Raw genomic sequence first — 22600 nt, forward strand, 5'->3', positions numbered from 1 at the left:
TCACTTTCCACACAAACAAGAATTCCCAATCGGCCATAAAGTGCACAGAGAGAGAGAGAGAGAGAGAGAGAGAGAGAGAGAGAGCAGGAGGAGAGATTTGTGCATTAAAGGACGACTGACAGTTCAAATTTCTCGTTACAGATTCTTTATTTGTAACACTGAAGCTCTGAGCAGGTGAGCTGCCGAAATACATGTCAGCTAAATTCAGCTTCACACTGTGTGTCGCACCGAACGAAGTCGGGGTGTTACAGTTACGACTTTGATGAAGTGAACTTGTGACACACACACAGACAAAAAGAAAAAAATCCAGGTGTGACTTTACCTGTGGCCCAAACATACTCACATTTATTCTAAATGAAATGTCATCATGTACATCATACAAACATCGTACCTTTTTGTTATTACACCATTTCAATGAAACATTTTACTGTTTTATTATTATCATTGTTGTTGCTTTTTTTAAAAATTTATTTTCAACATGCTTCCTTTTAAAACTGCTTTATTGTGTATATTTCTGTTGTATATATTAGTTTTTACATTGGTGGTTTTCTGTGGACAGCAAAGGAAGACGTTCATTGTGCAGAGAAACATGTTTCCGTGACATTAAACACTGTGAATCTTCACACAGTGGACAGAGAAAGAAAAGCGTTACAGTGCTGCACTTCTGCACTTCTGGGTTGTTATAATAAAATAATAATATAAATAAAAAAAATCATAAAAAGATAAAATATGAGATCAATCAGGATGTCAAAGATGAGTTAGCATACATTTTCCAATCTCTCCGTTCATCTCCATAGTCAGTAGTTCTTGAAATAGCTGCCATACAAATATAAATAAGCATGGTTTATATGGATTCCACATACAGTATATATAACGTTAAAGTCGTCCTTCTGGGTTTTTGTCCACTGGTGACGCTAGAGAGTTTTTTGAGGGGGTGGGTCACCATATTGTTTATGTTTCCCATGAGCCTCAACGGACAAGAGACACTCAGAAGAAGAGGAAGAAGGAAGGAGGGCTCCATGGAGTCACATCATGTTTGTTTTACATTTTAAACACGTCACCAGCTACTTCAGAACATGCTAAAACACTTGTTTTGGACTAGAGAACTTTGGAGGTGAATTTCTCCTTTAAGCAACACAATGAATGTCGCCAGACACACACTAAAGCAACAAAATGAGATCAAATGAAGCTTTAAAATAATCAGACACAAAGCTGTTATTTTGCTTGTGGATACTTGATTATCTGAATATCTGCCTGAGTCACATCGATGTAGCCTTTTATCAGCAATGTTTGACAGTGAAGATCTGAACATCTTTTGTTTTTCTTGGATTGACAAACCCCTCATAGATAAACACAGGTAGACATTGGCTATACAGGTTTCTCACTGAAGACACAATTACCAGAATATGTATTTATGTGTATGTATATATATGTTTGTTTGTTTTTTTTTTTTGTTATTCTTTCTGGTCCAGGACATAATTGAAACATAAAGACAGCAGATGTACCTTTTGCTTTTTCTCTTTCTTGTTCCATAATGTTGTCATTGGCAGGGTTTTCCTTTGTTTTGACATAGATAAAGATAAATACTCATTAGGAAGACAGTGTAAGAAGAAAATACATTTGTAACATTCAAACTGTCATCGGCGATGAGACTGAAATGTTGAAACGATTGTCAGGTGTTGGTGGGAACGTTTACCGCCTCTACGCCGATAAGCTGTCGTGCTACATACATTTATTGTACAGCATTTGCTGCTCGGCCTGATGTCTGTATTCAGTTCTGCTCCTGCCTTACTGGCATGTATCCATCACCAGAGGGCTCCACTGGCCTGCTGGCTGACATCAGAGCCATCCTGCCCAGTATGTGAATCGGCAGAGGTCCCAGATCGGGACTCAAAGCTGCCGCAGAGAAGTTCAGGGGCAGCGGAGTGAAAGAGGGCAGGGAGCATGCCAATGTGCTGGAATGAAGAGGAGGAGAAAACAGGAGGCTCGTGGACTCAGTGGTCTGAACAGCTTCCTCCAGGCTCTCCTCCTGACTCGCCTGCTCCTCGTCCCCGCTGCTGATGGCTGAATCCAGGCTGTTGAGCTCGGGTTTGTCACCCTGCGGCCTCTGGACTTGCTCGTAGCCCGAACAGACCTGAATGGACCCTTTGTCAAAAACACCTCCGATGCCTTCTAACAGCTTCTGAAAATCTGCTTCTTTTCTATCCTGTCCCTGCGTCTCCTCCTCTTTGCCTTCAGGATCCTCATCGCTCACATTGATGCTATCGACCTCCAGGCTCTCCTGACTGACCTCCTCGCCACTGCACACGCCTGAATCTAGACTCTGCAGCCTGAAGCGCTCCAGCTGGGGCTTCTCAACCTTCTCGTAGTCAGAAATTACCGGCATGGGCTCATTGTTGCTGTTGCCTCCGCAGAGCAACTTTCGGATCTCTTCCCCACTCTCGTCATCCTTATCCTCTTCTGCTTTCCTACCCTCACCTTGACTACTAACCGGTCCGTAGGGTGTATCGGCGTCGCAGGGCTTCAGATTCCCCGTGGTGAGCAGGGAGACGGGGACGAGAGGAGGAGACAGCTGGGAGTAACTGGGATTGGAGAAGCTGGAACTGGTCGACTCGTAGCTGCTCTCGACTCTCATCTTCTCTTGCAGCGCCGCCTCTGGACTGATTTGTACGACGGCATCCGCAGCGGAGGTCACCTCGACGGAGGCGATGTCCACCGGCTTCAAGAAGGTATTCATGGTTTCAGTGGTGAAGTACGGGCTAGACCAGCTCTGGAGGATTAATTGCGAGAGAAATGATTAGATTTAAAGTTAAAAACACAAACACTTAGAAGGTTGTAAAGTTGCATTTAACTGTGTGTGTGTGTGTGTGTGTGTGTGTGTGTGTCTCCTCTGCTGCTAAATGATCATAAAGGTTGTGTGTCTTTGACAGATTAGTCATCTGTCTAGTTTAAACGCCTACGTAAGCCGTGCATCCTACTGTTTTGTGTCAGGTTGAGCTTGACCTTTTTCAGTATGCACTGCTATCTGTAACACCTTACAAGAACCATGAGTCAAATGAGTACGTGCTATCACTACCAGGGTGTGGTGAGAGTGATGAAGCTACAGATGTTTACTCCTCATCCTCATCACTGCAGTTCCGTTAAACTTTGACAGACAGGAAGTTGCTGTTAGGGATTTTCTGGAGAGGAAGTTGACCTTCAAGCAGCTAAAATACTTTTCATGAAGTCTGTGGACACCAAACCAAAGTTAAAAGAAGCCTGGATGTTGGGCTAACGTACCACAATAATTTGATTCTATGCATCTATTTTTTTTCCATTCTGCAGTTGAAAGATCTTGAAAAATGAAAAAGGCCAACGTCTGCACCCCTGAAGCTTCTTGTCAGTTGTTCCGCCTTTTTTGTGACTATTTCACCGTATCACACATGTGCCTAAGTTATTGCTGGCAGCTAGTTCGGCACAGTATAAGTTTATGTAGCACAGCGCTGCTCGGTTGGTGCTGTAGCAGTGCCGGGTCAGGCATGTGTGAGCTGACCAATCAGAGCAGACTGGGTATTCAGGTAACATCATAAAAGTGGGTGATATAGAACTATAGTAAGTCAAATGTGGTTTTCAGAAATTGAAAACTAGTTGAAAAATCAAAGATTCTTTGTTTAACGCTTCAACTATTTAATGAAGATATGTTCATATATAAATGTAAGTTATATAGAGGCATCAATATTGAATTGAGACCATTTCATAACCAGTTAAAACTCAGTGTAGTATGTTCAAACAAGTTGTGACGAAGAGTTTTCATGAGCTCACCTTGGGATTCGGATCCTTCAGGAAGGAATCCTGCGGTTTTGGTATCTGGCCTCTGATTGACTTTATTACTATGTAAATCCTAAAACACAGAGGGAAAAACGTACTCTCTTTAACAAAAAGACAAATTGTTCCACCTCGAGTGACATTATGTGTCTTTGTGGGCGTGTCTGCTTACCAGGTGGTTTTGTCAGTCTTGAAGAGTACGAGCAACAAGGCCAACCCTACCAGGCTTGCAAGAGTGCCGAAAACACCCCGAACAACATCTGGAGAAGACAAGACAGAGATTTTTACTTCATTTTTATCTCTTACATATTGCTCCTTTATCATGCTGTATCAATAAAATTTCCACTACTGGGATTCAAGACATTTGTAACAATCTTTCTCTCCGCTGACTGCATTTGTTAAACCAAACCAATTAGCTTTGTTCGTGTCTGGTAACCCGTACCTGAGGGTGATGCTATTGGTTTTGCTCTTCCAAAGGTTGAGTCCCACGTTGTTTTTTCGCTCCACTCACTCCAGGTTGACAAATACTTTAATTCATCATCGGACTTCACTCGAACACGTGCCTCGTAACTCGCGCCTTGGATCAGCTCCTCAGGTTCATCCATGTCGGTTGTGCAGTTGCACAACGGCATGCCACGGCAGGACCATTTACAAGACTTTTGTTTTGTCTTCACAGAGGGATCCTGACGAGGAACAAACAAATGCAGGCATGTTTAATTGGCTGGTTTTCATTTCTTTGGCTTGGATTTTTCCTGCAGCCACACAGCAACTGATATAACAATCTCTCTCACAGTCTCTCTGAGGACAGAAACATCGGCCACGCAGGACGTGAAGGCAAAATGTCAACACTTGGACCAAGTAACGAATGTCAGTCAATTAGGGGATAGTGAGCTAATCAGAGCATTTTCATGACCAAACTAGTAAACATGCTAAAGTGGAGGCAGGCTACAACACTGCTGTGTTCAGGTGACACACTCCAGAGCACAACAATGCATAACATCGATCTTGTGACGTTTGAAGTGTTGGCGACGCATATGTGTAATCGCGTAGACTGTGTTTCTGTCTTTCTTCAGCACACACACACACACACACACACACACACACACACTCATTTATGCTGGTAACATAGACAGAAAATATCTACGCACACTCCAGGACTTGTCCGCTTCTTTCCACTGCACTTCACAGCGATAATTACAAAATTTCCTCTTGTAGAGTTGAGGGGACCAGGAGAAGGTGGTATTGTCGATAAACAGTTTTGGTGGAGGATCCAGCTTTACTGCAATAGCAGAAAAACATAGTTTGTCTTAGTTCTTCGCTCTGACCTGCTCACAAGTTAAGTCAGGGTAGAGGTGATAGATATCTATTTCTACTCACTGTGACAAGCAGGCCGGTAGAACAGACTTTTCTCCTCAGGGACACAGCTCAGTTTTATGGACAGCACGTCGTAGCTCAGAAACTGGGGACAGTTTAAATGTTTAAATGAAAGACCTTTAAATGTCATGATGTTATTTGTTTTGGCATCAAAAGTGATGATCTGCTGGACAGTTACATTCTGTGATGCCCAGATTAAAAGTTAATCTTCAGTGCTCGTCACAAAACCAAAGGACAAATGACATAACGTGGTTTCTCAGACTTACCATATTATTATATTTGAAGACCATGGAGCACTTCCTTAGCGTTGGTGTGGAGACGTCAACAGGCTCAAGTTTACAGGAACTGTTGAATGTATAGTCCCTGTAAGACGATCATTTCATGCTCATTTCACTTAGGGTACATAGTAACCGTGTGTGTATGTACTGTATGGACACTTCTGTCCAGCTTTTCTTTTAAAATGGCAGTCCTTACTGGTCTGGCACCACTCTTTTGGCATCTATCGTGCACTCAGTGTCTGCATGGTCAGATGCAAACGTGCTGTTCCACGAACAAGTGACGACCTTCGAGTAGTCATTGTAGCAGGTGAGACCTGCAAGAGAAATAACGGAGACAGGGTTGAAATCAAGAGCTTTTTATCGACTGAAAAAAATCAGTTATGCTACACACTCTAAAAAAATGTCAAGTCAAGTCATCAAACGCTCACTAACCATTGACTGGTTGGGTGGGACAATCGCTCGTCTGCGCTGAGAGAAGAGGGAGAGCCAGAAGCAGAAACAGGTGAAGGGTTTTCTTAATTCCCTCCATTTATCCAGTCATCAATCTTCCTTTTCTTGGGATCTCAAAACCAGTGGGAATGTTGGCTTCTGATGCTGGGTGATTATTTCGTGGCGGGGGTGGGGGTTTGATGAATCGTTCTTTGCTCCAGGGTGTAAGTCACTGCTTCCTCCTCCTTCTCATCCTGTGCAGATGAACAAAGAGAGGCAGAGGGGGTGACACTTTGCACTCCTAAACCACAAACACAGCAGGAGACGGCGACAGGTGATCGGAAGAAAAAAAACAAAAAACAGAAATAGAAATGTTTCAGATCCTGCCTGGGTTTCTGTGATCTGGTTCCACTTTCATACACCAATAAAACACCTGCTGGGATGTGTCATTTGTCACAGCATGGTGCATTGATTGGGCCATACTGTATCATGTTTCACCTCCTTGCAAAACCACTAATCATATAAGACGATGTTGAAAGTGGGGATCCTGCGGCTCACCTGTAGTGAGTGATGACCTTTTAACAGAGGCTGAATTCTTACTGAAGCTTTTGCTGCATGTCTTATTATGTGTTTTTCTTGAAGATTTTAAATGTATATTAAAGGATTTATGAACCCTGACAAGGCATTGTTCTCTCGGCAGCTGCAAAAAGCATAGTCAGCTTTTTATAAAATTAATAATAGTGTATTTAATAATCTTATTAAAGCAACAAAAAGGCTAAGTGGTTCAACACTGGCATGATATCTTTGTCAAACATCTATCATTAATGATTATTAGGAACTTTTTATTAATGTTCTTAGGCAGTCAATTAACCATTAACAAGTTTCTTACAAGTGCTTAGAAATGTTGTATAATCTAAAAATATATGTGTTCATTAATGTTTATATAGTGTCGTTGAAAATGTGAGAAAAGGTTTGAAAAAAAGTTTGTTTTTTACCAGCTGCTGCAGCACGTGGGAAGAATTGCCTGCAAATTATCAAAAAACCACTAGACCTTTGACTAGACCTTTGCCAGAGGGATGCCAGAGTACCACTTTTTCAAATTCTGCACATAAGCAGCCTCAAAGAGACTGAAAACTTTCTCGTCTTAGGAGGGAATTTTACTATTGAGTGCAGCCGGGGGATAGACAGCTTCACCAACTTCTTCACCTGATGCAGCCAAACAAGGACCAAAATGGAAAAAACATCTTGTAATTCCCAAAAATCTGTACTTGCGCACCACTGAGCGCTGTTAATGAGCCAAACAAGAACCAAAATGGAAGAAAAACATCTTGGACTTTTAGCCTAATTCAGTTTAAAGATCAGTTGCATCAGTTGATTAATAAACCACAGCCTGTTTCATGAGCTGTGGGTGTAAAAAGCCCTGCATACCAAATAACTGCTGGTGAAACTGAACAACCTTTGCCAAAGTATTTTTCATCGTGTGCTTTGCAGACACACAGTCAGACCTGCATGTCATTAAAAATAGGGAAATAACCCATCATTTAGTGAGAGAAGCTGCCTACAGGTATCACATCCTGTCTCAGCCACCCCACCTGATGCAGTCCTAACAGAGCAGTCGTTGTATATGTCAGGCACTGATGAGCTTAATATTAGAGGACGAGCAGAAAATGTGCGTCTTACCTGTTGGCGAGTCTGCTCGGCATCTGCTCCAGAGCTCCTGCTGTCATTCAATTCACCGCCCTGCGAAAGAGCATCAGCCAAATAAGGCTTTTTTTGTCTTGGAAATGGAAAAAAAAAAAAAAAAAACTGACAGCAGATAATGATCTCTGAAGGTCACTACTCAGAAGTTTGATCTCAGTTCAAGATCAATCCTGTAAGTCCTCTCTCGGTTTTAATCCACCCCCGCTACCCGCTAGCTCAACAAGTGTGATAAAAAAAAAAGAGGCATCCTCTTCAAGTTTTTGTGGTTAAGAGTCTTTCGCACCTCAAGCAGCTTCCTCTGCTATTTTCCATCAGTTAATCGATGAGGGCTTATTTTAATGGTACTACCTGCTGTGTGTTTCTATGACTACAATCTGATGGACGATTGAGTCCTACCTTGCACAGGTGGAGACTGGCTACTGCAGCGTTGATGCTGCAGTTTTAAACCCCTGCACAAGTTCATGGTTTGACCTCTTTAACTTAACACACACACACACACGCACACACACACACACACACACAGTATGGTGTTTGTGTTACATCTTGAGATGTGTGTCTCTTCTCTTTTTTTCCATGTTCACCCTTCTCAGTTGATACTTCATGAACTTTTGCTGCTTTTGCATATGAACCACAACTGACATTTAAACTCCGTCAAAAACAGGATGAAATATCAAAATGTGTGTGTGCGTGTGTGTGTGCGTGCAGGTACGATTTGTGGCTTGGTTATTATAGCCCAGCGCAGAGTCGACCCACAAACACCCACAGCCCTAGATACAAATACTTTCACTCTGCACAGCGACACCTTTCAGAGGGTATTTAACAGCTTCTTATATTTGCTAGAAAACGTTTACACAAAGGAAAACTTCTGCTTTTTGCAGTGCAAACACAGCATGGGGGAAGTTCATGCCGACACCATGGTCAACTGTTTGTGTAGTTTTATAAAGGTCAGGCCGTGTTGTTTTTTTTTTCTTTCTTTTTTCTAAAAAAACAAATTTTCCATTATTGTGACAGGTGCACTTCCTGCCAACGACACCTCCTGTTCTTAAAACGGCATTAATCAGATTTCGGCGCATGTTCTCAGAAGTCGTGATCATTAACTTGTTATCAGTGAGGGAATCAAAAAGCTGAAGTGTATCTTCTGCGTGACAGCCGGTAATCGGGGGGGGGGGGTGTTGACACAAGTCTCTTTTCTGCTTTGGCTATTTCCTGTGCCTCTTTGGGTTTTTCTCACTTGTTGACAAAAAAGAGACGAAAAGGGAAGATGAACTGACTTGACCTGCTTTACTTCACAGTATAAAGCAGTATTAGATCCACCATGTTCCAGCTTCTGCTTGTGAGGTCTAAGGGTTTAAACCAGGGGCGTCTAAACTTTAGAGAGCAAAAAACAAAACTCATTGGTGGCTACAGACTAAAAACAGCCACCTATTTCACTGTATTCTCATCAGGTTGCAAAAGTTGCAGGTTGCGAGGATCCTAGCTGGATTCTAGCTGGTATCCGTAGCTGTCCATGTCCCACCGTCACCGGTCTAGGTACCAGAACTGGAGGATCTTGCTCTCTGCACCTTGCCAAGCAGACAAGCCTCTTTATGGACTTCTTGGTTCTGACTGGATGAAGCGGGCAGCGATGCCAGAGTTTGTTCTTGTAGGGGGAAGAAAGACATGATCCCACACTCACACACAGAGCTATTTGATACAGCTTTAAATCCATTCTATCTCACAGTTCAAGATACTGAGAGCAGAGAGCTTGGCATGTTGTCAAGGATCGGGAGCGTGGATGGAGATCGTCCTGGTTTTAATGAACATGACTTGATGAAAACAGTAATGGCGACTTGCTCAACTTAGCTGCAGTTAGCTTAGTTAGTTCGCCTCTCTTCCACGGGTAGATGCACGCTACCTCCTGTGCGGTGATAGATTTGTGGTCCGGTCCAAAGAAGTCGGATTGTCTTCTCCAAAACTCAGCAGCTCATATCAAAACAATCTAATTGGATTTGATGATTTAAGGTGAACTGTTCCTTTAATAAGAGTTTTTTTTTTTTTTGTTGCTCTGTGTGATCTATGACACTTGAATTATGTGTAATGTGATCATATTTATCATCACAAGGAAATATGAGGATGCACTGCACCTATAAAACACTGTGTTGAGCCTGATGTCATGACATGTTGTCACGCTGTAAAGTCCACCAACTTCCCCAGTATTCCCCGAGCTAACACTGGAGCTTTGAGCAACTCCGTCCTGTCAGCGAAACGTTTTCTCCGCTCAGCATCTGATCATGGGAGAAGCTTCCCAGAGGGAAGCAGTCAGCAACTATCTACGTGACAGCCTCGCTTCTTTCTCACCTCTTTCGCTGAGATACTTTTTCATTTATGTCTTCCGTCCTCTGACATTTGGACTTCCCCTCGCCTGCGCCAACGTGAAATGAACCAAAGAAACCAAGAAAAAGAGCTGACACTCTCTCACTCTCTCTCTCTCTTTCCTCTTTCTTTCTTTCTTTGCTCTCTCAGTTTCTTGTAGACACTCGCACGGAAATAACCACAAACGTACACAAATGCAGTCACACACACACACAGAGGTAGAGTAAACACACACAGAAACCACTTCCTAACCCCCCCCCTTCTCTTCCCAGAACGCTACCGTCGTTTCCAAAAACAGAATAACTCATTCACTCTCCCCCAACTCCACAAATATGCTCTTCCGTTTCATGAATTCTGACATAAAACGCTGATACAGACTCGAGAACTACCAAGGACACAGCTTCTGACATCTAGTTGTACTGGCTGGCAGAATATAAGTGTTAAACGTGATATATGTTGGTGGAACTGACACAAGATGGTCAACACTCGTCCCAGTAACACGAACCTGAAATGACACATTTTGACTGGTGGTAGGAAATATGCGACGGGGTCAAATGAAACCTGCAGGATCTGATGTTCGTAACAGAAACAGATCATGACCAACAATTGTGGAAGGGAGCAAAGGAGGAACTCAGGGCAGGTCAGGGTCATGACTGTATTTCTGTGCAAGAAAGTTCAACTTCTCAGATTCAAAATGACTTGAGCATTCATGTAACTTTTGCTCCGTGAGGCCTTTAGAGCCTTTAGAGCATCCCCATCATCAGGCTGAGCTAGCTAACATTCAATTTAGCCCTCAAATGGTGGAAAGATGATTTAAATGTGAGGTATTAACAGACTTCTGTATTGTTATCATGACAAACAGATCAAATTAGCGACAGTAAAACAAGTCGTGATGCTCGAGATAAAGTCTCCATCCACTGACAGTCTGATTCAAGCCTGGCTCACTTCCTCGGTCCGTCCTGGGATCTTTTTGCTGACCTCCTAACGGTGTGGACCTCACAAAAGTTCCTCCTCTGCTCCTGTCTTCCTTTCCCAGAGTGGAGAAGCCAAGACTCGGCCCACTCTGTGTCCGACTGGCTCGTTATGGTCGTCCATATTGGCTGGGTTGGTTTGGTTTCGGCATGAAGGGAAACTGGATAATGACTCCAGCTGTTGGAGGGCTTCGTCACTTAAAAGTTAAGGTTTGTCATTTAAGGGCAGTGAGAGAAGTAACTAAACATTGGACAGCGGTGATTATTATTGTCACAATGGCACATTACTTATTATAGTCCTGATTGTTTTTTAAACGCATGCAAATGTTCCACCTAGAGAGGCGATGCAGTGTCCAATTTTATCAATACCAGCTGTGTTTGTCCTGTTTACCTTATGATCTCTTGTAATGCCAGATTAAATGCAGCTGTGATAACCTCCCAGCACTGTAAGCTATTCTGAACCTCTGTGCAGTGTTTTTGCGTTTGATTAGCTACATGCAGGTAGCTAAGGTGAGAAAAGGAGCCCGTGACAAACCATGCATGGGCAGAAAATGATGTTGTTTTAGTTTACAGAGCTGTGACTGGAGGAGTGCGGTGTGACGTGGGAGAAAGTGAATAATGATTTGCAGCAGCAGCATGTAGGAGGAAACAGCTCAACCAGCAAGATCGTGACTGATGCTGTGTGGTCTTATCGAGCTTTTAATGCAACACGCAGTCGATCGATCGCTGCAGAACCCGTTCAGACGTCACGTCCGTTCACGCTCCCGCAGGACGCAGCGTGTTAGCAATCGATGCACCACGGGCTTTAACTGCAGCGCCACCGTCAGGTCAATCTGTCGGATACTTTAGCACGCGGACGTTAGCATTTAGCTCACAGCCTCAGACAGCCACTGACGTGATGAAGACTCTGGTGTATCAGGCAGAGAACATGGTAAACATCTGATGTGCTGCCTCTCTCTCTCTCATCCCCCCCACTCAACCTCTCGCTTTCAACACCATCTCTCACCTTCCCACGAACCGAAACACTCGTTCACCCACAGAGCTGCTCTCTCTCTTTCGCTTTCCTGTCAATGTCCCTGTCTTTTTTCTTTATTTTTTCCTTTTCAGCATGTAGGGCACGATGTAGTAAAGTTTATCTGCGAGCGTCACAAACACTCGACTCTTTCTTTGATACGGACACTAGGCGAAGAGATTCGTGACAAACTATCGCTTTATAGACCAAATCCACGTCCACGGCCATCTTCCTCTGACGTCACGCTCAGAGTAGGAAGCTCGAACACTGGGATGACGTTTTGCTGCTGTGCGAGTTACTGTTAATCTGACAAACTGCTTTCATTTTAACATTTCCCGATTGATCATGAACAGAAAACATGATGGATAGGGAAAATCTGGAGTGACGTCAGGCAATTTTTCAAGTTAGTGACGACTGACAACCCCTTTTTCTTATGACTACCACGTTTAAGTGGTTAAAGGCTAATGTTAGCCGCTCTCAGGTACCTTGATATGTGGCTTGTCCCTCTGAATTTTCATCATCCACTGTCTTTTTCAGCCGCTGATCAATCAAGACATGCTTAAATGATAACAATTTCTCAGATTTCCTACATTTTATACAACTTGCAGCCTGTAACAGAGCAGCGCAGCAGGAGAATTTCCCACCCTGAGCTGTGATGTCAGACAGAAATGGCCGGCATGTGGATATGAATTGTAAAGTCACAAGGGTTTTAAATTGATGGCAGGTTTAAACTCTTAATCTGAAAATGGCATCTCAACCTCTCAAAGAGTCATCATCACTAATGACACACTTGACTACACCAGGAATCATCTGTCATTTTCACGCCTCCGCTGAAGCTCAAAAAAAAAAAAAAAAGAGAACCTCATGTTTCAAACTATCTTTACTAAACTTCACCACAGTCATTATTCTCAGTATCTGAAGGATACCTAATCTACCTAATCTACCCATCAGAAAAAACAGCTCATAAACCAACACAGCTCACTTTATCTCCCTCTACATCATCATAATCTCTTCTACCGGAACATAATTTCCTGACAAAGGCTCATTCATTCATGACACCGATAAAGAAGTATGAAGTGTATAAGTATACAAGCTCACCTGTCCGGCGTCTGTTTGTCGGTGGAGAGCTCCTCCGCTCGCTGTCATGTAGATTCAGAGTGATGATTGATCAGTTTCCATGTCTGTTGACCCATTCAGGCCCTTCTGAAAACTACACTGCTATCAAGTTCTGAAGTGATGTTTTCGGAAATGTTTCTGAGTAAGAAAAAAAAAAGCGTGTGGTGTGTGTGGTTTCCCTGACGATGTTATCTGGGTGATTTGTGATCCATGTTTCAAGCACAAGGGTGAAACACCAGGGTGGAAACCCCTTTTCTCTGTCTCTCTGCCTCTCTGTCTCTCTCTTGTTTTCCTGCCTCTTTACTTTCCGTTCCCTTTTCGTGCCGTTCATCGCATTTATCGCTTCAGTTTCACAACATGTGTCAGTATCACGTGGCGGGAACTAACAGAAGTGTGTGCTTTCCCAAACTAGACCATAAAAAAAAAAAAAACACCTTGAATGACCCGAACAGCTAATACACACACACACACACACACACACACACTTTAATACAAAACTGAAGGACCATTAATATATATAATTTATGCCATAAGTTAGTTGAGAGGTTTGATTGCACACAGAGGGCGTTTGCATTAACATTGGTGCAGATTCCTTTATGGTTCACACACGTAAGTGTTTTAACCATCGTGAGCATTTTGACCAAAAGTAAATTGTTTTGGACTCGAAGAAGGAGCCATAAGTAGCAGGTTTCTCCTCACCTGGAGTGGGAACCAAAGAGGGCGTGGCTTATTGTATACCGTCCAGTGCCATAGCTGTGTCCCAGTTCAGGGGCTGCATCCTTTGAAGGATGCATTTAAAGGTCAGTTACTTCACAACACCATGCAAAGGCTTTCCAAATCTGAAGGCTCCTCCAAATGCTCCTTCTTTTCATTCTTTTTGGAGGATGCACAGCTACTATCCTTCGCGGCCTCACATAATCCCAAAAAAACGAGAAAGAAAGAAAACGGCGACATTGCGTGGCGTAGATCGTCACTTTTGCAACAGAAATCGTAAGGGTAAAACATCTGGTGACGCAACCAGGAAATGCTCCGAAGGCTAGACCGTCCCATTTAACAACGGTTGGCACGGCCTTCGAAGGTCTCACCGAAGGACTCGTCTTCAAAGGCAGAAAAGGCCGGGTCCTTCAGAGGATGCAGCCTCTGAGTTGGGACACAGCCCAAGTTGAAGAAACATGTCCTGACTACAGTGGTTCCTGACTAATTTGGTGCAATAGGCAAGATTTTAGCTGGTGCCCCCTTTTGTCAATTTCACTATCAATGTTCATCCACTCACACAGAAACTGCATGTGCGTGTTCAAGATTTATTTCTTTTAAGTCAGAAATATCACAGCAAATCAATGTCACTGGGAGAAGTGGTGAAGTATTTTAAAAGTGCATCTGAAGAGAGAAGAGACCACTGCATGTTACATTTTAATAAAGAAACAGATGCTTGTTGTGTGCTATACTGAAGACTAATACAGAGTGATAATGAAAACACGATGGGATTCATTCAACTTTATCATCATCGACGTTACTGTACCTCTATCTTTTTCACATGTTCTTCCTTTTCTTTCCTTCCCTGGGCACCAGATGTTTTCAATCTTTTGGACATTGTGAATCAGTAAATCTCTCTCTTTGCTTGGGTCTATATAACATTTCGAAATAATAGTAAAAATTGTATTTATTTTTTTTTTCTCCCCCACATGGATGAAGGCGCCCTTAGCATTCGCCTACACAGCCTGTGTCTAGGCCCGGCTCTGGTTCCACTCAAACACGTGTGGAAACGTGGACCAGTTTGGCTCCAAGAATTGAATATGTGCTCGTGTTATTTGTGAGAAAAGTTGATTTTTGAATCTCATCCGCAAACCCGTCCTCCTACAACCCACCCTACAATCCCAAATAGTCGTTTTTTGATTGGCTTCCAAACGATTTGCAATGTCAGAAACCATCACAATCAAAAGCATCATCTCTGACTGGAGGATCTCCAGTTTGTCCCACAGAGCTTGTGATTTGTTTTACTTTGGCGCCCCTCAGTGGCTGCATACCAACATTGTGAAGTTGCACTCACCCTTCACAGCATCATTCAACAGCAAAACATTGTAATCTTGTGATGCAAGACTGTCCAACACAAGCTGTCCTTTGTCTAACACAGCTAACGAAATCGGTCCTCTCAGCCTGCGGGACAGCCGTGATTTATCAGGAACAGCTGCCTGTCACGTCACTCGTTTCCTTCATGCCACACTGAACTTAAACTTCTGGTAAACCGACACACACATGTGAAACTTCTGCCCCGGTAACATCTGCTCTCACATCTCTGTTCGTTGTGCGGTGGCAGACTCTTTGCACGTCACCCGACGGCCATTGATGTCAAGTTCACCCCGATAAATACAGCAGAACAGCAACAAAAAAAAACCTTCCTATGATCCCTGGTGACTGATGACCAATAAAAAACATTTAAAAAAAAAACCTTTTTAGCCTCACACCTATATATATATATATCAATGTACATTCAATGTCTCTGTGATTAATATTTATCATTATTATTTAATATTTAAGACTCAGTAACAAAACTGTATCAAACTGAGACATTTCTGGCAGTGTAGTGCTGCTGTGCAGCACCAGTGGACCTCGTGTTCACAGCGAGATAACAGAAATAATTTCATTATCAGATCAGCACACTCACCAGTTTGGGCTCGGGCAAGTCGACTACTCCCTCAAGCTGAAAACCGCACAGTTGAGGAGGAGAGTAGTTGTTTGTGGCTCTCAGAAATGACTGACAGGAGACTTAAAACAAAAAAAAAGCAGAAATGGCTTTAAAGAGACTTGCGTCACTTCCCAGTTTATAAGTTTAGTCACTTTGGCTTTGGTGTTTTTCTTGGAATCAGCTCTCTGAATATTCAGATCAAAGGTGTGAAGTCTGACTTGTCAGACTCAGAATGTCTCGAGCTAAAAGAGCTAAAACCTCTCCAGAGATACAAACTCACACACATTTCATGAGGGTCGGACTGTTTATAATAACACTGTTCATATTGTACAATATACGTATATACCCTGGTATTATATTGTTTATTTTTTTGAATATTATTATTGTTTATTGTAATATTACTGTGACACAGAAATGTCCCCGATTGTGGGACGAATATTTGATTCTGATGAGATTTCAACGACTCCCAACTCATTGTGATTCAAAGTGCAGCTCTATTTTTTTTATTCCAACGTGAGTATTACAGCTGTAAACAAACATTTTCCAGTCTCAGAGGAAATTAAAAAGTCAAGTTTAGTGTTCACATATTGCTGGCTCCATAGTCAAGACATCTATCAATGTGATTGGGATGAAACCCCCCCTTGTTCTGGGAATCGTTTAGCATTTTTTGGAAAAATACATGATTTGCTTTTTTGCCAACAACTGAATGAGAAGATCCGTACCACTTTTTAAGGTTAAGCTAAGATGTTGCTGTTGCTTTGTATTTATAATACAGACATAGCAGAGGTATCGATCTTCTCATCTCTAACTCTCACCAAGAAAGCAAAGATGCAGTTTTACCAATTGAAATTTCCCAAAATGTCAAGTTATTCCTTTAAACTTTATCACACAAAACAAAAGCAAAGAACATCATCTGTCTCTTCCTGACGTCCAGAATCAGTCTGATCCAGTTTTTTTTTCCCAACCACACCCCCGTGAACCAATCACAGATGTTTCCCCCGTCCTTCAGATATGACGTTCTCGGGCACGGCGCGGGTGTACCACTCCGACCACCCGCCGTCGTACACCGACACCCCGGCGTGCCCGCATTCGTGGGCCGCCAGTGCCACATGACAGGCGGTCACCGCCGAGCCACACAGCACACAGACAGGGCGGCTGAGGTCGACGCCAGCTCGGGTGAAAAGAGCCTGGAGTTGCTCCTTGGGCAGGAAGTGACCCGACTGGGAGAGGAAGGAGTGGAAGGGCACGTTGACAGAACCGGGGATGTGGCCCGGCTCCGTATCTGTAAAACAGAGAGAGAGAACGGAATGAGAGGAGAGTTTTATCTATGATTTAGACCCTTCAAGTAACCAACAACTCCAGGTGATAGACCGGTCAACATAAACATCAAGTGGAATAAAGAAGAAGCGCGTAATGATCAGGATTTTTTTGACACTCTCAATTCAGGGTCTGCATCTGCATCACCCTCCGACACAGTCTCTGTCATGGATTCTATATTTGTTGTCCAGTCCGCATAGTTTCACTCGTGCGCTGGCTCCAGTCTGGCAGCAAACACACAATGTAAACACAACGTGCAGCTGTGAGCGCTGCATGCATCGGGCAGACTTAGAGGGTCACAGGGCACAAGACGAGTTACATCACTGCAGCTGCAGACGCTCAGATATATTCAACTCAACCTGCTATCGACTGTTTCCTGCTGCAAAACACTGTTATTAAATCAGCTGGTTAAAAATAAATCCAGTCAACTTCTGCTCCAAAATAATACACATGAGAAATCTATCATGCAAAACCATTAACTGAATTTGAAAAAAAAAAAACCAAAAAGAGGAACTCTGGTCCTCACCGTGTGGAAAAGTTCTGTTTTCAGTGGCAGCAGTCAGAGGCCAAAGTTCACTGGGAACTCTGACTGCACATCAAAGTTTTCCTGTGTGTGTTACTGTGTGTAGATGCCGCATGTATGCAGATACAGTCTGGGTGTGTGTGTGTGTGTGAGCGAGTGAGTAAGTGAGAAGAGTAGGGAATAAGATAAGGCACGTACAATGGGCGTCTTATCACTGAATACATTCTGCAATCTGTAAAGATCGACGTAAGGCTACAACCTACTTCTACTGTCCCTCCTCAGTGTGTGTGTGTGTGTGTGTGTGTGTGTGTGTGAGCAAACTGGGTCAGTGCCTGTTGTTAAAACACACGGTCCTGTACACTCGCTCTCTTTATGTGTTTGTGTTGTTCGGTGATGCTGCCGGCCTGCTGCGTGTTTGTCCAGAGTAAACTCTGTAAAAAGCCTTCGTACGGGGAAGTCACGGACTCCGAGGTCCATTACAGTTTTTTTTCCACTGCATGCCTCGGCCACGCAGAACCAAACCTGCCACAGAGTGAGACTCGGCTGCCACTTGAATTGTATTTTGATTCAGTTGTGGGGGCACAATAGTTACAGATCAGTTCTTTCTAACAGTTTGTTATTATAAACCATCTGTTTGTTCTGTTTGTCCTTTTTGCTCACAAATACCAAAAAATGTTTTTCCTCTGTGAGAGCTGCTTTAACTCCTCTTTCATCCTCATACATATAGAAGAAGTTTTATTATTGTATGGCTCATTATACATCCTTCCATATATTTCTGTCTTAAACCTTCAACCCACATCTCATTTTCGAAGTACTGTTATAAAACAAAGCTGAATTTACTTTGAAACTTGAATGAATAGGATGGAGAAGCATTACATCACATTAACATGGTAGTCGAGAGCTGTTGCGTCTATAGGAAGGTTCCGATGAAGAGGAAGATGTGATATGGTTTCGAAGCAGAAGTGCAGTGTGAGTGAGACAGACTGAAGAGAAGATGAATAGCGGGGCGGTGAGCCACTGATCATTTTGCAATGACCGCAATGACTCTGACTTCCGATTATTATGCTGAGTAATTTGTGTTGTAAGTCACGGAGCACAAACAGTAGTTCACGTAGTGTCACGTTATGTAAAAACTGTATAGAAACTATACGGGGGAAAAAAACAAACTAATAAATGGCCCAAAAACGTTTGTATTCATGTTTACAAGCATGAGATCAGTGAGAGCTCCGGGTCTGTAGGGAAATCCCCTTGCACTTCAGTTCTTAACTGTATTTCAATTGTACTTGAAGTTGTATTTTTCCGTTTAGTAAGAAAATAGTTTTTCCTTTCTTGACATTACTGGTTTATTCTGTGAAGTCTCCCAGCTGAGACTACAGGCGAGACGTCTCTGAAACTCAATACAGATGTTTTTAACACAACATCAACACTGTTGCTTCTTCTGACTTTGTTGACAGTATAAGTTGCTATTTTTATCTATGTTTTATACTAAAATTCTGATAATATCCTACAAATTGCCCCTTACAATTGGACATAATTCACTCCATTGAGCATCAACTGTGCATCATGTGCCACAATAACCAGTTACACTCATTAATATCATGATGGTCATTTAGTTTGAGCTGTTTTCCAGGTTATCAAGACCTGAGCGTGCACAAAAGTTTCCTTTACATCACAACATACTGACACATTTTCATGTCTGTGTGCGACTGATGTGACACAACATCACCTGACACTCATCACAAAGTCCCTGTGTGATCTGATCAATGAATGAATGAACCAACAGTGTCCAATCAGTGACGGCTGATTAAAGCATCTTTCTTCTTGGGACAGTGAAATACAGGCAAGTAAAGATCACAGCGTTTTGTTCACATATTGATAAGTTACTGATATACCGGCCTCTCTTCTCCTACTCCTCCTCACTGTGGGGTCTTAGCTAATATGTTACTGACAGCAGAAGCCGTTAAACAGTCAGCTTGATGACCTGACTGCATGACTTATCATATGGACAACCTTTGCTTTACGGAAACTTCTACTCAGCATGTTCCTGCTGAAATGGAACCAACGCAGTGACGATCTTCTGCCCAGTACATTCCTGTTGGCACATAATTGAATGAGGTGGCTCGGGTGTGATCGTAAATCAAACGGTGACAGAAACCAGTGTCAAGGCTGTCTTTGTTCATCTGAGTCATCAACAGTGATCAACAGTCACGTTGTCCCCATGAGTTTGGAATTCACAGTTATAGCGGCGTGTCATCAATATCAGCTGTCAAAGGCTTTAAAAGGAAATATAAGCATCAGTCTGACATCAGCTTCTTTGCCGATATACAGGTGGGTGAGATGAAGCTAAAGTTTCACCTTCAGTGGGACAAGAGAGAAGGAATGATGATATATTCATTCCACTACAGGTGAAGAACAAATGTACCAGATCAGCTTTGGTCATTGGGATAAATAAGTTTGAATATTTTGCAAAAATCGAATGTCATTCATCCCCGCTATGAGACCAAGAGATAAGCAGCTTGACATGGAATACCTGACATCATCTTGACGTCAATGAAACATAGTTTTTATGGAGAAAGACACACAAAAGAAAATATTCATGGACAAGAGAAGACATTAGAGGACATTTTGATTGTTAGTTGTTTGTTTGTGTGTTTGTTTCATTAAACTTTGTGGTTAAAATGAATGTTTTATGGCTTATCTAAGTCGTCTTTTTGAGACACAGCGGAACAAACGTTGTTTTTATTGCTGTCTGCAAGATTTTCTTGACTAAAATGTCAATGATGACATTAGCACCCCAAACTACAAATCAGTAATGGATAATAATTAATTATTATTACATGTTAAAAGAAATGAGGATTATTTGGGGGGTATAGACATGACCTACTGTTGTTAAAAAAGTGAAATTTAACTAAAGCTGACTTTGGAATCTGTGTAGATTTATGTTTGTTTCAGGCAAAATGTGTGATGGCACCACTGTGGAAAAATGCAAATAAACCAAGTATATCTGTAAAAGTTTAACAGAGCTGTCAACATGTATAACCTGAGAAAAGATTACGTATTCTCGTAAGGAAAAACAAGAGATGATGGGGCTCTTTTATCCCTTATTTTAAGAAATCGGAGCAGCAAAGTATTTCAGGGGATCAGTGTGAACCCTGACACGACTGACATGCTTCTCTGTTGGAATGAAAGCCTGGCGACGCTTCACATTATGCTGACTTTTGTGATAATTAACCGCAGGAGAAACATTTGTGTTCTGCTTTTTTGTTTTGTTTTTTAAATTAAATTCCTGTCAGTGGAATCTGTAGTAATGTTATTTATGTTTCCAAAGACGATAAATAAAGTGTCTGTTTCTCTAAAAGGTGACCTCTGTTTGTCATGTAACCTCTTCATGTGGAGGCCAATACTTTCCTTGTATCATAGACATTACCTATACATTTGTATAAGTAGTATTTATATAAAAAATCTCTCTATATAAAGCCTACTGCATGTACATAAGACACACTGTTAGTGAAATGACGTGTTAATGACGCTGAGGCTGGTGGTGATCAGGGCTGCACCGCTGCTTTCAGTCTGGCTGCTGCTTCCTGCTTCACTCCAGGCTGCAGGAGTGTCATCACCATTACTCAGACTGATCAGGAACATTACTCACTGTCTCTGGGTTCAGGGTCCAGTCCTCTGAACCTGCCTGGAGGCCTGGCGTCCACCACCTGGAACTGTTTGGTGTCCAGGTTATCCAGGAGGTCCTCGTAGGTCTTGATCCAGGAGCGGTTCAGGGAGGCCTTAAACTCGGTCGGTGCTGGTCTGACGTACTTGTCACTCACAGGTCGACCCTCCAGCTCCCAGTTCCTGAGCCCCCCGTTGAGCAGTGAGACCGCGCTGTGCCCGAACACCCGGAACATCCACCACACGCGGGGCGCAGAGAACGCGCCGTACTCGCTGGCGTCGTACAGCACGACGTGCGTGTCGCTCGTTATTCCCAAATTCCCGACATAGTCTGCAAAAATCTTCTCTGACGGCAGCATGTGGTCCAGGGGAGAGGTTTTATCACAACACTGGTCTATGTCAAAGAAAGCTGCGCCCGGGATGTGCCTCTTCTTGAACTCGCTCTTGGCGTTGCGCCGGAGTTTGGGCAAATACCAAGAAGTGTCCAAGATGCGCATTTTCCCCTGGACCTTCACAGCCTCGGCGAGCCATTTAGAGGAGAGCAAGGCTCTCGCCTGAAGCGCCATGATTAATTCTGCAGAGGTAGACAGGCTGCAGAGTTGACAGTGGATGGACCCAGTCCTGTGCCAAAGGTTGGGAGTGGTGGAGAGAGCAAGGGTACTAATGGAGGAGAGAGAGCGCGCAACGACCAACACACGCCCCCAGTTTCACCTTGCAACAGCTGGAAGTGAATGGAGGCGGTGACGCGTTACAGTAATGTGATTACTTTACTGAGCAGCTATTGTTTAAGGCTGTTTAAGTCTGTAAACACTGCGGTAACATATTTAAATCAAAGTACGTCTCGTAGAAATATTATTAAATATTAGTCCAACTAGGCCGTTTAATAACAAAGGAGCCGATCAGACCTTCTCTCTTTCTCTGTCCGAGCTCAGATGTTACTTGTGACACTCATTAATTTGTGACTTCAGGCACATCATTATTATTATTATTATTATTATTATTGTTATTATTATTATTATTTAGGTTGGAAACAGCATAATGTGAGTTTATTAATTCCAAGGTATTTGCATTCGTCTCCACATTGGTTCTGGCTGCACCATTAAAAACAAGCCTGTAATTTTAACACAGTGCTGGACAACTTTATTAGTCCGATTGCCATCAAATTAGTCAAGTTTAAAATGTGTTTTGCTTTGGCTCAGCATCCTTTCTCTGTCTGTAGTCTGCCCAGAACAATACAAAACCACGCACGTCACAAGTAATACTGGGTAATCTGAGTATTAAAAAAAAGTAATCAAATAAACTGAGTGGAATGGAAGTGTAAAGTAGCAGGATGATAGTTACATTCTAGGTTTTGAAACTGGCATTTTTCTATCTTTC

General features: G+C 42.7%; 2 protein-coding genes across 2 annotated transcripts; both read right to left on the reverse strand.

The window, feature by feature from the left end:
- Positions 1–317: 317 nt before the first annotated feature.
- LOC119028782 lies at positions 318–13333 on the reverse strand. Its single transcript, XM_037115053.1, has 11 exons — positions 13020–13333; positions 7566–7625; positions 5889–6139; positions 5653–5770; positions 5445–5541; positions 5182–5263; positions 4953–5083; positions 4247–4487; positions 3977–4064; positions 3802–3880; positions 318–2770 (listed from the first exon to the last, which is right to left on the reverse strand). The coding sequence occupies exons 3-11, from the start codon at positions 5983–5985 to the stop codon at positions 1772–1774; spliced, it is 1932 nt and encodes a 643-aa protein (XP_036970948.1). The 5' UTR covers positions 5986–6139; positions 7566–7625; positions 13020–13333; the 3' UTR covers positions 318–1771.
- A 2867-nt stretch (positions 13334–16200) lies between these two features.
- LOC119008421 (3-mercaptopyruvate sulfurtransferase-like) lies at positions 16201–22179 on the reverse strand. Its single transcript, XM_037078744.1, has 2 exons — positions 21210–22179; positions 16201–17002 (listed from the first exon to the last, which is right to left on the reverse strand). The coding sequence occupies exons 1-2, from the start codon at positions 21787–21789 to the stop codon at positions 16704–16706; spliced, it is 879 nt and encodes a 292-aa protein (XP_036934639.1). The 5' UTR covers positions 21790–22179; the 3' UTR covers positions 16201–16703.
- Positions 22180–22600: the final 421 nt, after the last annotated feature.

Source organism: Acanthopagrus latus, chromosome 1 (assembly GCF_904848185.1).
Source record: "Acanthopagrus latus isolate v.2019 chromosome 1, fAcaLat1.1, whole genome shotgun sequence".
NCBI classification, from domain to species: domain Eukaryota; kingdom Metazoa; phylum Chordata; class Actinopteri; order Spariformes; family Sparidae; genus Acanthopagrus; species Acanthopagrus latus.

Excerpts from the sequence above, each read along its gene's own strand:
- LOC119028782 (XM_037115053.1), bottom strand. The coding sequence starts at position 5,985 with ATGGAGGGAATTAAGAAAACCCTTCACCTGTTTCTGCTTCTGGCTCTC. Across the intron at positions 5,542-5,652 it reads AAAAGAGTGGTGCCAGACCA|GGACTATACATTCAACAGTT; the intron begins GTAAGGACTGCC and ends ATCGTCTTACAG. Across the intron at positions 5,264-5,444 it reads TCTTCAAATATAATAATATG|TTTCTGAGCTACGACGTGCT; the intron begins GTAAGTCTGAGA and ends AACTGTCCCCAG.
- LOC119008421 (XM_037078744.1), bottom strand. The coding sequence starts at position 21,789 with ATGGCGCTTCAGGCGAGAGCCTTGCTCTCCTCTAAATGGCTCGCCGAG. Across the intron at positions 17,003-21,209 it reads GGACCCTGAACCCAGAGACA|ATACGGAGCCGGGCCACATC; the intron begins GTGAGTAATGTT and ends TCTGTTTTACAG.